Here is a 14,551-nt window from a genome sequence, read left to right as displayed (position 1 = left end):
GAGATTAAGTTCCCACTCCTCATCTCACATTAGCTGTCCACATAGCTAAATCATGTCATCTCACGGAGATGACATTTCCTATTCTGTGAGATATCTATAATTCCACTTATATTACTTAATTTATAGGGTTACTTTTTGGTTCATGTGAATAACAAATATAAAATGCCTTATAAAGTCTTGTATAAATTTATTTATTTTCTGAATAATTTTACTATTACCTATATTTAATAAGAGAGCCCTGATAATAATAGTAGCTTTTGCTATAAGCATCACCTTCCTACAAAAAAAAAAAAAAAAAGTCAATAAACTGAACACTCAACTCTCTAATTGATAAATCCCCTAAACTCTTGTGTAGAAATACTCTTTGGCTTACTTCAACTTAAAACTTGATGCTTGGATTTCAGACAGAATTCATATCAGGAGAAATAACAAATCAAGGCCAATTAATTTCTGATTTTCTGAGAATATTTGGATGGCATATTCTTTGGACACCTATATATCTGTACTGATCTGATAAGAAATAAATATTTTTCTAGCTTTTTTTATGTTTAAGATTTTGATGAGAATTTTTAGTGAAAATCAACCTTCTCAGTGTATTATACAGATAATCTTTCTCTTTTAATGTCCTTAATGAAATATAGAAATCCTTTTAATGATTTTGTTTTTATTAAAGGGAAAACACCATAATTCTCACATTTTATCCTAAAACCAAGTGGGGTGAAATGATGGAAAATAAATGGGAATGTAATATAAGCTCTCTGAAATCCAGAAGTTACAGTCTCAAATCTTTTCACAAAGAAATAAATGTTCCCAGAAATTAGTTAACTAGACAAAACTATTCCTGGAGGTGTAATGTGATAGAGAGCACACTTTGAAATTAAGGAATAAAAAATCAAGTATATTGAAAGAGTTCTTGAAAAGTAAGTGAATATATAATCATCATTATTAATTATGAGGTCCCTTTTAGTTTTAAACTTATGATCCTATTAATTATTGAATTTATTCCAGTATATTTGGAAAAAAGTAATCTAAAATGTTTCTTTTAATGTTTTGATGTCTACATGCAATTTTTACTAGTTGATAGTAATGGAAACAGGAACTACATGAATAATTAAAATATATAGATAATGCTCTTAAGCTCCTGCTCATGCCCGCTATCAAGCATTTCTAACTACTTCAGGCCATATTAATCTTCTCTGAATTCCCATAACACTAATATTTCATACTACACAACTTAGCACTTGATTGTATTCTGTCATATTATTGTCCATCTTAGCTTCTTATCTCTTCAATCAGCTTGTGAGTTTTTCTCAGGCCACTATCATATTCAGCAATTCTCTTCTGTCCTCAGTAGCATTGGTCTCCAAAGTGAGGCCAAGGCTTAACTAAAGGGTGTGTATGATCATTCAGTTTGGGGGAAGGAAGACAGATCATATCCTTCCTTCCTCAAAACAGCCAATTGTGGGGAGAGGAGGGCAAGGAGTGGTTCGCTAACATGGCCATATCTACCCTCATTCCCCTATTCTGTCCACTCCCTTCAGTAAGCTCCTGGTCTCAGTTTCTATAAAGATGCATACATATAACACCTCCCAGATACCATTTGAAATAACTCCCATTCTCTTTGCCCCCTGATTACCTGTTAATAAGAGATCTCTCTCTCCCTTTTTCATATTGAGTAGAATAGAATAAATCTCCCAGAGTGAATGAGCTGGAAGGGTTGTGATCTTCAGTATAAGGATATTACATTATCTGCCCTTCTTCCTACGATGGAGGGAACTAATATTTTTACAGTGACTCAAAATTCCAGCCTCAGCTTTATCCTCTCTCTATTCTTTCTCAACGACATATCCAATAAGTTGTCAAATGTCATTATTTCTACCTTTACAACATCTCTCTTATCTATCCCTGTCTTTCCTTTCTCATGGCCACTACTATAATTTTGCCTTTAACCATGTCTTGCCTGGACTGTGGCAATACCCTTCTAATTGATCTCCTTATCTTAGTTCTCCCCTCTCCAATTCATATTCTTCTCAGTTACTGGTGTGATTTTCCCTACATAAAGTTCTGTCTTTGCTACTCCCCTCCTCAGTAAATTTCAGTGGCTCCCTGTTTATTTTAGGGTGAGATGTTTTGTCATCGTTATCTCATCCTTTAACTTCTATGGGGGAGTTGGTTTGTAAGGTACATAATTATTAATTCAGTAGCAGGGATAGGGCCTTTATTTGTTGGTATAGGAAACACATTGGTCAAGAAATTCCTTCTTTGCTGCTTTAGAGCCTTGGGAAATTGCCTAGAGCTCTTAATTGACCTGCCCCAGGATCACAGGGCCATTTTATATCCTAGTGGGGTTTGAATCCCCTGTCTTCTTGGCTTCAAGGACAGTTTTTTGTTCCCTATCCTACACTGCTTCTTTAAATACAATAATGCATTTATATTTATAAATAGGTAAGTATACACATAGTGATATATGCTGATTTAAAAAAAAAAACTTAAAGGATCAATACACTTTTGATATAGTTGCTCTAGAGAACCATTACTTTGTAGATGGTTGGCAAATATTTGGTTGGTGATAAAGTTATTTCATTTTGAACTGGTTCTGTGGTTTCATTAGTTTAGGGAATTCCCTTTACCCAAAAGATGGACCACTCACTCATCTGCCACTTTATGGTTTGAGGCATTGAGTTTAGTGGAATTGATCAGGGTTATATAACTGATATATGTCAGAGGTTGAGTTTCAAATTAGGTTTTTTTAATCCATCACATTACACTGCATCTCAGTTGATTGCATCCTTTACAAATTTCCTCTCTATCCACTGCTTTTCATTTTCTTTTTTTGAACTACCAAATAAATTAGCTAATTCAGGGTTTCCTACTTTCCATTACTTCTTACTTTCTGACAAGGAGTAACATGGCATTTAAGAGTATCAAGTGAGTTATCATCTTTAGATTGTGTATCCAGTCCTAGAAAAATCAAGACTTTTACCTACTATTCACAAAGGCCAATTGTAAAATGTTGCTGCTGTAGCTTTTTCTGCCTTGACTCATAGGCCACCTTATAGGGACTCAGGTTGAATCTTTCCTGGAATACCAGAAAAAGCACCAAATTGGCATTCAGGAAACTAGATGCTTTGTGACTCTGCACAAGCATAGCATTTAATCTGTGAACAGTTTTTAAGTACTTGTGCCAAGCACTGTGCTAACTCCTGGTAATACAAAGAAGGGCGAAAACCAACCAACCAAACCAAACCAAAACAAAACAAAACAAAAAAACCCAACTACTGCTTCTACAGATTTCATTTCCAGATGGAGAAAATATATAAAATAACTAGGTTCATACAAGATATGGACAGAGTGAGTCTTAGTTTTCTCATTTGTAAACTAAGACAGATGTTTTCTGAGATTCCTTCCAACTCTCAAAAATTTTTATGAGCCAGGGATCAAGCATGCCGGAAATGTCATCAGGAAAAATATAGATTTTAAGAGAGACGAGAGGTAACCAAATGGGAATTTATTTATTCTTTATTAACATAAAACTTTCATGTCTCACATTTAGACTTTTTCATTCTTTTGTACCCAATTTGATTTTTCATATTTATTTGGATTTTTCTTTGCTGTGGTTAAGAGACATGTGTATGAATCTTTATGATTCTTCTTGAAAGGTTATATTCATTTATCAGTGTGAAAGATAAATTCTTTATTCTGTGTTTTGGGACAAGTTCTGCTTGGGACAAATTTATTAATTGAATTATACTAATGTTAAGCATCTTTGCTTAGAGATAAATCCAAAAGGGGCATAGTTGATGGTTTTGTAAATATCTCTGACCTAAGCCATTTCTACTCATAATATATAGTATTCCCAAATAGGAATAAAGTCTCAAAACAAAACATAATTACGGAGCTCAAGTGAAACTTTAACAGTTTATATTCATGAAGCACAAAATGATCACTTAACTTTTGGCATACCTTAGAGAAAAATTTTCCTAAACCTTTTAAGACCTTCGTAAGTGACTCAATCTAAGTATTCTTTTTTCTGTCTGGTGAAAGATGAAATCAAGAGATACTTAACTGAATTAAATATTTTTCTTAGTTCATGCACTTCATAGAGGAGGAGGGACATGAGAGTTTTGGTATCTCAATATGCTTCCACATCAACCTGAAATTTCTAAGAATTTTTAGGTTTTCCTGATAAGTTGAGGTATTCTCTATTGATTTATTGGGACTTATTGTCAATTGTTTTCATTAGCATTGTGAAAAAGACTGGTTACACAATAGTATTTGAATTTAACTGTTAAGAATTTAACACTGAAAGCCTGTCTTGTGTAATTGCTTTCCCCTGGGGGAGATGACTATGAGTAGAATTAGGAGCAACTTGACTTAATGGAGAAAGAGATTGGGTTGAATCAAGAAAACCTAGAATCTAAGCTGTGGAAGGGAAAGTGAGGCAGGTGACTTTGCCCAGTTTTCTCTTACTTCAGTTCAGTTCACTTGCTTGTCATGGCATCACCTCGCTGATGTCATGGTCCTCTTTGAGAAGGAAGGACAAACAAGATTTTTATTAGTAGCTTGAACACAAAAGATAAGTACAGTTTTTTTTTTTTTTTAAATGAAAGTTCCTAATGTAGAGTGAAATACCATGATTTTCATTTCATTGATTTAGAGCTTAAAGCAACTTGAAGTTCATCTGTTCCAACCCCCTCATCTTGTTTTACAGAGAAGAAACTGAGTCATAGACATGGTTTAAGATGTGGTCCAACAAATCAAAGTCAATTTTCTAACCTCTGGAGGGCAGAACTTTGAAGAAGTATACTTGAAACAAGGTGTTAACTCAGTGGAACTAATGAGATAATTGTTCTCTAGTTCACATATATACTTAGTACTTAGTATGGTGATATAATGGTTCTCTAAGTTCACACATATCCGCATGCTGTAATGATGTAATTATAATAAGGTATATAAGGGCTAAGAAGGACTGAAAAATAGACATTCTATCAGGGAGACTTTCATTTTAATATATTTAAGAGTCCACTGATCTGCTTCCAAGTTACCAACATCAAAATCTACAGGAATCATTGGATTCCCTGACACATGAAGTAATGGACAATAGATTGGTTTTGGACTATTTCTTGGCTGCTGAAGGAGTTGTATGCGTGATTGTTATTTATAAACTCTCCTTCTAGAACTTATGGACATATATAATTCCTCATATTGATTCATGTTGTTTACTACATCACTACTAGCCTGAGCCTGAATTGTATTACTATGTGCTTGTATAATACCTCCCATGCTGATGGATTTATGTATACCTGTTTCAAGTAAGACCCTTCAGCTCAGAGGAAACCTGCTAACAATATTTGGTTTGGTGTTCTCACCTTCCTGAGAAGTCAGGGAGGGCATGATTACTCTTTTTTGGGGGGGTGAGGGGGGTGTTTTCACCTCCCTTCCTGAGAAATCAGGGAGGGTGTGACTACCTGTATTCTAAAAAGAAAACAGGAGATGTAGAAGGCAGAACTTTGGAGAAGTATACTTGAAACAAGGTGTTAAACACTCAGTGGAATTGATGAGATAATGGTTCTCTAGTTCACACATAATCATTATGCTATAATGATGTAATTACAATAAATATATAAGGGCTAAGAAGGACTGGAAGAAAGACATTCTATCTTTGAACAGCTTGGTGGTGGCTCTCATGCCTCCTGCACTAAAATCAAGAGTGGGCCGGATAAGAAATTAGACTCTATTCTTGACCATTCTTATGGTGTCTTTCCTGATGAGACTAAGGCCCTTCTGGAGGACCTCCAGAATACTAGCCCAGACATTACATTTTGGCACTCAGCGTGGGGCGTAAGGACCTACGATCAGCAGTTTCACTGACACGATCATGAGGTCAGTGGAGGAGTCCCCATGACCCGGAAATAGGGTGAATATAAAAATAGACAAGCAGGAAGCTTTGGTAAGGGCTAAACTGGTCACTTTCATTTTTTAGCTGAAATGGGGGCAAATACTAAGAAAAGAGTCTCCTCTAAGGGAAGCATGTAGAATGCATAGTTAGGTTAAGAAGAAGCAAGGTTTGTTGGTAACTTGGAAGCAGATCACTGGTGCATGTCTCCCTGATAGAATGTCTCTCTTCTAGTCCTTCTTAATCCTTATATACCTTATTGTAATTACATCATTATAGCATCCTGATTATGTATGAACTTAGGGAACTATTACATCACCATACTAAGTACTAAGTATATATGTAAAATAAAGAACCATCACCTCATCAGTTCTATTGAGTTAACAACACCTTGTTTCAAGTATCCTTCTCCAGAGTTCCAGCCTCTACACTAACCAAGGCTTTGACTACAAGACCATCATTCTATCCATTTGTTAATTTCAAGTCCGTATACACACACACATACTCACTCTCACTCTCTTTCATTCACATCTCCAGTTTTCTTATTTATTTCTATATGGCTTAGTGATTTTACAAGATTTATAATATGATTCTGTATTTTTATCCACAATAAATCAGTGCCTCTCTCCCACCCCCTTATCCTCATATCTGCTTCATAACTGATAAGTAGTTTAGTTGACAAGGAAAATATTCTGATAAGGTATACAAGTGCCTCCTTGTCCAAGTGAAAATATGAATGATAGACATAGATATTGTTTTAACTAATGATTACTGTTATTGAACAGACTCATTAGCTTGCCAAATCCAGTTGTAACCCTGTCAGTATGAAATTGCATACCAGAAGGTTAATGACAATGGGTTAGTGAAGCTTCACTAAATTGGGTATGACCTCTACATGCCCGACATTCCTTTCTTCCTGGGTCAAAGTTTTAAATGCTCTTTCCTGGATCCAGAGGATGCCCAGGGCCAGAAACCTAATTGTAGCAGGTGGCTTTTCCACTGTAACAGCAGAATAAAATTGTCATTATAGTAAAACCAAAAGGATTGTTGACTTTTTCCCCCCTCCTGCTGGTTTAAAAATGGGATGTAAAACTATTAAAAGATTATCATAATAGTTAAAAATATCTGCATTGCTATCTTATGCTTTTATAGGAAAGGTGAATAAAACCTTTGCTTTTACTAATACCACCAGTTAACATAATTTTCTATTTGAGTATGGCTATGAACCTAGTGGCTCATCTAATACTACTTTCTAAAGCTGTGATTCTAGAAAGGTTGCTTATTGGGTTTGCATTTGTTGTTTAATGTTATTTGATATTGTATCCAACTTGGAACCAACTCAAACCCAGTCTCCAAAAAGTTACTTTTCTTCTTACTAGATACATAGCAGCTCAACTGGATAATTTATTGCCATTGTCTCAGAATTTCCTGGCCATGTTATGATAAAATTGTGCCTTTGATTATTTTTAGAACCTTTCTTTTGTCCTTGTTAATGGCTATCTTTCCCACTTCATTTCATCAAGAAACAGCTGATTGGGAAGTCCTACTTATCATCTGTTCTCCATATATACCTAATCCAGTGGATTTGTATTGCAGCAAGCATTGTGTGTATTTTATGACTGATTTGTTATGGGTACTTAATTTAAAAAAAAAAAAAAGGTTTATAAGTGGTGAAACTGCTAAATAAATATATTCAAGATGGAAAACTTTTGTGACTTTAGCCTAACATAAAAATTTATGGTTAAGTTATAGGATAAGCTAAATTCATATTTAGATGAGTGAAATTGGCTGTTTATAAGTATTTAGAAGATCTTATATATAATTGCTGCTCTACTCATAAATATTTGTATGATAAAGAAATGAATTTTTTTCTTGTAGCTATTTAGTGTTTTTTTCCCCCTTTGGTAAACTTAATTACATTCCAATAATTCTGTATATAGAATGTCAAAGATAGCTTTTGATATAATTTAACTTTTTTAAATCATGGAAAGTGCAAGTTTGCAATGATAAAATGTTATTCTCACATTGAAAACTTTTGGGTCTTCTTGAATAGGTATGGTACAAGCCTTTTCATATTGATCAAATAATATGTTCTTCATATCAAATTCATATTTTAAGATAATTTAGCAATTGGAAATACTCTGGAAATTTTCATTGAGCAATCACATGGAAACTGGCCACTGGCTGCAAGAACTCAAGCTACTTTCTCCTGGCTTGCCTATTTAGAATTTGACTTTCCTGGCCAATAAGCTTCTTGCTTAAGCTCTAGGACTGATGATGACAAACTCTAGGAATGATTTTCTTTCTTTCTTTTACTCTTCTGCTGATTTTTTTGATAGGCTCTTAAGCTTTTTTCAATAAATCTGGAGTCTTCATGGGAAAAAATGTTTTAATTATATATATAACCTCAGAATTGTGTGTTTTTCTTCTGGTGGGTCTACACATATATGTACATATATAAATATACTTAATTCTCCCTCAAGATCAAGACTTTGTTATCTTATGTTGTACTCTGTTGTGTCATATATCATGTAACATTACATCATAATGTATTTTGCCAACCAGTGGAATTTTAAATGGAGTCTCAAAATGGTCTATTGTTCGTTGATAATGTTAATATAATTTTCAAGTGACAATCATGTGAATGGCAATATGTTATAGAGAAGAGTATGGGATTTGTGATTTAAGGACGGTTTAAAGTTCTGCCTTAACCATTGACATAAACTATATGATTTTGGACAAATTATTGAACCTTTGAAATCCAATTTCCTCAACTATATTATGGAGATAATAATAACCATGTACCTTACAAGGCTGTTGTGAGGACAGTCCTTCAGGCACAATATAAATGTGAACTACTATATATTATTGATCAAACTTAAATTTGGAATCTTATTTTTATGTTTATAATCACTGACCTAGGGTTTAGTCTTTCATCTATTGCTACAATGAGAAGACATGCTGTATTAACAAAGAAATGACAAATTCTTAAAAATGTTGGCAAGAGAAAATATTAGGTGAGATATAGATATAAACACATACAAAGCCATATACATATATATATACACATACATATGTATATCTATACATATAACATAAAGAGTTGCAGCAATTGGCAGTTCCAACTCTGTACCAACAGTTATTTCAAGCCATTATTGATTGTCTTGAAAATTTGTGAGTGAAAGCATTTTTTTGCTATCCTGGACAACGATTTAGTATGTTTTTTAAGATAGTGATTTTTTTTTTTGTTTTTTTTTTTTTTAAAAAGGGCAGACAATTACTAGTACAGGTGGGACTATTTAAGCGTAATAAAACCCCCATACTTTAAATCTGCTTATGATATAGTATATGATTGAGGAGAGTAGGAATTAGTTATCTAGACTATAATAATGGACCTTTTTACTCTAAGAAATATTCTAATACCTTCAAAGCCAGTTTTCAACATTTTATAAGATGACAATTGGTACAGCTTTAACTATATTAGTATTTAAAATGTGTTCCTAAGAAAATTGAAATAAATTAAAAAAAAATTTGAAATAGACCTGTGCCTCTTTATTTGAACTGGCAACCATGAAGTCATAAAATGAACACAGTTCATGTGCCAAAGTTGAGACATGGGGTGGGGTGGGGAATGAGAGGGGACACCTTTCAGCAAAACTTTTATGTTATCCTTTTGACCACTGCTAAGCCATCAGCATTCTGGTGGTAACTTAGGTTCATGTAAATGTGTGAGAGGAGGGAGTGTTCCTGTCTTCTCTTTTTGGAGGATAGGGAACAGAATGGGAAAGTATAGAGAGTTGCTATTTTCATAAAATTTTAATTGACTTCAGCACTACAGACTTCAAAATTCATAAGCAAATGTCTAATCCATATTACATAATTGTTACCAATGTTGTGCCCTCCAGACCTCTTTATTCTTGTTTGTAAACCCTGCAAATAATAATATTTTATTCCTCTCCTTGGGATTGATGACTCTGCATCCCCAGTCTCCCCAGTCTTCTCCAGGACTACAGTATCATCATAGTTAGGTCCAAATAGTCTGTTATACTAATGCTCCTTCAGTTGTGTAAAAAGGGTAAATTGGTAAAAATGTCACCTGCCTGTTAATGTTTTTCTAAAATCCTATGTTTTTTTAAGATGAAGATAAGAGACAAAAAGTTTGGGGAGGGGACGCTGGCATAGGGGTTGTCTCATTTCCTGCCCACATCCTCCCTCTGTTCAATGCCTTGTGTGCTTACGGGCTCCCTGGAGCGGATCACCATATAATTGATGTGCAGTCTGCATTGCTGAATCCTGGACTGCACCATTCTGTGTTCGAGGGAAGATGTAATCTGATCCCTCTGCTGCTAAGGGAGGAATCTGTTCAGTCAAGGCTTTGACAGGGCAGAGTCTCCTCCAATAATCTTCTCCGTTCTCTCTCATTATTCCCTTGAGTTCTCTTCAGTCGGGCTGCATGTATGTATGTGTGTCCTGAGAAGCGGTTTGATACTGAGCTGCATTTGCCTTTACAGTGGAGTTTTGTTGCTGGTTCTGCTGCCTAATCTTCCTTTTCTGACGTGCCTGAGCATGTCCACATTAGAGTCTGTGACATACCTACCTGAAAAAGGTTTATATTGTCAGAGACTGCCAAGCAGCCGGACACGCGGGGGCACAGAATCACTGAAGGGGAAAAATACAGAAAACATGGGGTTCTACGGCACATTAAAAATGATTTTTTACAAAGTAAGTAATCTGTTTTCTTCCTAGCATGTGTGTGTGTGTGTGTGTGTGTGTGTGTGTGTGTGTGCTTGGCTAAGGAGGAAAATCTGTATCATCAGAGATGGCTGCAGTATCCTCTAATTTTGGTGGGTGGCTAGATGCCTGGTATTCTGTTTTATGCTGTGATTGAGAGCAAATAAGGAAGGAGAACATAGCCGTAAAAAGCTCGAATTTAGGAATCTGAATAAGTAGTGCCATTTTAAAACTGAGCATTTAGCACCAGAAATCTGTTATGACTTTGAAATGTAGCTCTCTAAATGCTGACCTGGAAATTCTTTAACCTTAGTTGGTTGTTAATGAATCTTAAATCTGATTTTTGCATCTTATACATGGGTTTTTCCCCCCCTTACTTGGTTGTGGTGAAGTGTACGATTGCTACAGCTCTTGAGAATTAGATTTGCATTTCTTTTAAAATTCATTTAGTATCTTTCTCTACCAAAAAAAAATGCAAAAATTGATTATATTTGCAAGTCAGGGTTTCAGTAAGCTATATGTCATCTTAAATGACTTTTGAATTTCAGTGTATATATTTGATTTTATTTTTTTTTCCTGACAGTCTTATGAGGATTTCCTTAAGGCATTACATTGGGCAATTTATTCATTGGAGAATCTCTAAGATAGGAATAAAGTTTTTTAGTGTGTCAAATGGCAACTGCACCCGTATTATTTATGAGTGATCCTGAGAAGTTGTGAAAGCCAGTCCTACCCACCAACTTAATTAGAACAGATACCCGAGGTTTTTTTGTTTTTCCCATAGTAAATGTTAAACTGTGCACCAATGAGATAGTTATCCAAAGACCAGAACATTTTTTTAAAGCATTCTATACTGGTCCTTTGGTGCATGGATGCGTGTGTGTATACATCTGTATTTAGACATACATCAACTAAGAATTTTGTTCCAGCTTTTATTTTGTTCTACTTCTTTAAAAAACAAATCTGCTTCAGGAAGGAGAAACAATGATTTCTTTAAGAATGACTTTAAAACAGATTTAATGAGCAGGGAAACTTCTTCAAGGTAGCAGAACAGACCAGCTCTAGTCTTCTCTAGTTAGCTGTCATGAACCATGGAATAAACTCTCTGTGTTTTTGCTGGTTTTTCCTACATGATGTTAAAAAAATGGAACTCATTATCCTCAGCATTGCTCTGCAGGTTTGTTTTGGGAGCTTAGAGTTCTTTTTAGTTTTAATGTTATATAGCATGTTTTTCGGTGATGTTCCCATGTGAGGCAATAGGCAGGAAAAAGGTTCCTGCAATGTAAGCTGCTGCTGCTGCTTCTTTTTTTTTTTAATCATAGAAATGAAAGAGGCTATCCATCACTTTGGAGGCTGTTGGGTTTTCTTATATACCTTGAGTACAACAGTAAATCAGGGAACAAACATAGGGGAGGAAACATTTAAGGCTGGGGGGGGGGGTGAGTTGAATTTTTACCATCAGATTTAATTCTTTTCAGTTTTCAAATAAATGTAGTCAGGGGTAGTAAACTCAACTGACAAATGTTAAAGCATGTTCTGCAACTTAATATTCTACTATTCTGCAAAAAGTAAAATCATATGAAAGTGAACACATAATATCATTATTAAAACAGCATTGTTAAAATATTTTTTATACAGTGTTGTGTAGTGAAGCAAGATGTATCATTTAAAACCCGGATCTTGTATTTGCCTCTTAGGGTGGCACAACTATGTATATATTAATTGTATCCCTTGCTTTGAAGATTTGGGGCATTTTAGAGTAGCATTAGATTATTTTAGTTTTAAATGTATGTATGTGCATATGGAAACTAATGATGCACCCTTTGATTTTTCCCCCCCTAGTCATGTTATTCCTTTTTCTGACAGCTAGCCCTTTAATTTTATGATTTTTTTTCTTTCAATATGCTCTCTCCCTGTTATTAATTATTTAAATAACAGTTGATATTTACATTTAGATTTTATGACTTTTTTCTTTTCCTTATAGTAAATGTCAATGTGTTTCAAAAGTTCATCTAGTTTTGCTAAAAAAAAAAAAAAAAAAAAAAAAAAAATCTAAGAAATAAGTTCAAAATGCTGTAAAATTCAAATGTAGTTCGAGAGGGGACTTCTTAAATTTGATCCTTATCTGTATGAGCTATCATGAGACATGTTTTTCTTACAGAAAATACATGATAGGGAAATACATAGTAATAAAGTCATACCACATCAACAAAAAATAAATAAGTAAAAAAAATACTTATATCTGGGCATTTTGTGAATTAATGTACATGTACCATAATAAAGCTTTAATATTTGTACTTATTTAATTAATGGCATCCTGCTAAAATTCTAAGCTTTTTTTTTTTAATATTCTGTTTTATGGTAGATCATTTCTGAGATTCCTTCCAGCTCTGAGAGTTTGATTTAGGTGAAAATTTAAAAATGTTCAGTATTGCTAGCTAAAAATGGCGTAGTGGAAAAAATTTTAAAACATGTACTTTTTTATCTTGTAGATGAAAAGAAAGTTGGACCATGGTTCTGAGGTCCGGTCATTTTCTTTGGGAAAGAAACCATGCAAAGTCTCAGAATATACAAGGTAATTAAATGAAATAACTCTCTTATAATGTTACATATATCCTCTTTTTCCAGTTGGCTATGACAAAAGACAGCTTTCCATTTATTTTAAATTGTTGATGATTTAAAATGACTATATTTCATTGGTATTAGGATTTTTTTTTTAATAAAGGAGGGGTCAATGTTTCTTATTTAAGAATTTGTGTTGTTGCAACAATTACCTATGGAACAAAACATTTCATACATAGAAGCTTTCACTGAAGACAAAAATGTGAACTGACTACAATTTTAAAAGCACAGTCCTTAAGAAATTCTGAAAAGGAAATCCCAAAATGTGAGTATCATGTTGCTATAGCAACTGTGATCCTAAGGTAGAAATTTATACATGCAAAACTGAAGTCTCAATTTTAAACTAGTAATACAAACCTCATAATTACTAACTAGAGTTTATTTCTTGAAATTATTGTTAAAATCCACATTTTACTTGCTTAGTAGTTCTTACATGTTTTCAGAACATACATTTCCATACCAGTCCAAATAGTTACCATAACAACTAACTACAATTGTTCTCTTGTGTCTTACTGGAGCATTCCATCATTTGAGATTTATACGTCACTACAAAACTTTTCCTACTCTCATGCTAATTAGCCTAACTTAAGCATACTATCGATTAAGCTGCCAATTAAAAGTAACTTTTGATGGTTTGTGTGTATCCTTTAAAAATTAAAGAAAGGTATCAATTCTTCGGAATTTAAATTTATATTTTCCAAATGTCTTCAGATTTCTTTGAATATATACCAGAATGGAAGTTGGCACGTGAATTTTTATTGATGCATTTCTTTCTTTCCATCTCCCTCTTGATAAATGTTTAGGAGAAATGATTCTTATGACTTAAGTTGTTGCTTATATAAAACCAACCACCAGATATCCCACTCCCCATCCTTCCTCTCCACACATACACACACACACACACACACACACACACACACTTCTTCATTTCTGACTTAGGATAGTTTACTTCCACAATAAAATTTTTCTTTAGTTCAATTCCAGAAGACATTACTTTTTCAGATTCTTCTATTTAGAGTCTCATGATTCTGTATAATTATGACTGTTTATAGCACAAGACAATTGAAGGGAAGGCAATGTAGTATGAAAAAATGTATACTTTTTCCTTCAATCAATTCTTAGTTCTTCTAGTACTGTCTTAACTCTGATTTGTAGATATTCTCTGTTTTAGGTTTTTTCTTTTCTTCTTGCTTGCCTATCCTTAGACAGTTTCACTGTTTTTGGGCAGCAGAGGGTGTGAAATGATAAAGGGAATGAAACTCTCAGTCTGTTTTCTTATTTTTATTAGCTGCCTTGCTAAAG

General features: G+C 34.1%; 1 protein-coding gene across 3 annotated transcripts in view; it reads left to right on the top strand.

Annotated features, from left to right (window-relative positions):
* Window positions 1-14,551, top strand: part of FBXW7 (F-box and WD repeat domain containing 7) — a 109,458-nt gene that overhangs the window by 64,491 nt on the left and 30,416 nt on the right. For 2 of the 3 annotated variants that reach the window (XM_031943820.1, XM_023505938.2), the window contains one exon: window positions 13,120-13,202. In XM_031943820.1, coding sequence (XP_031799680.1) covers window positions 13,120-13,202 — 83 coding nt within the window. Of the gene's footprint in view, window positions 1-9,670; window positions 10,619-13,119; window positions 13,203-14,551 lie in introns of those variants that run through there. The other variant, XM_023505937.2, reaches the window with a different exon arrangement.

The sequence above is a fragment of the Sarcophilus harrisii genome, chromosome 6, assembly GCF_902635505.1.
Source record: "Sarcophilus harrisii chromosome 6, mSarHar1.11, whole genome shotgun sequence".
Classification (NCBI taxonomy): Eukaryota; Metazoa; Chordata; class Mammalia; order Dasyuromorphia; family Dasyuridae; genus Sarcophilus; species Sarcophilus harrisii.
This window is presented reverse-complemented; position numbering and strand designations above follow the sequence as displayed.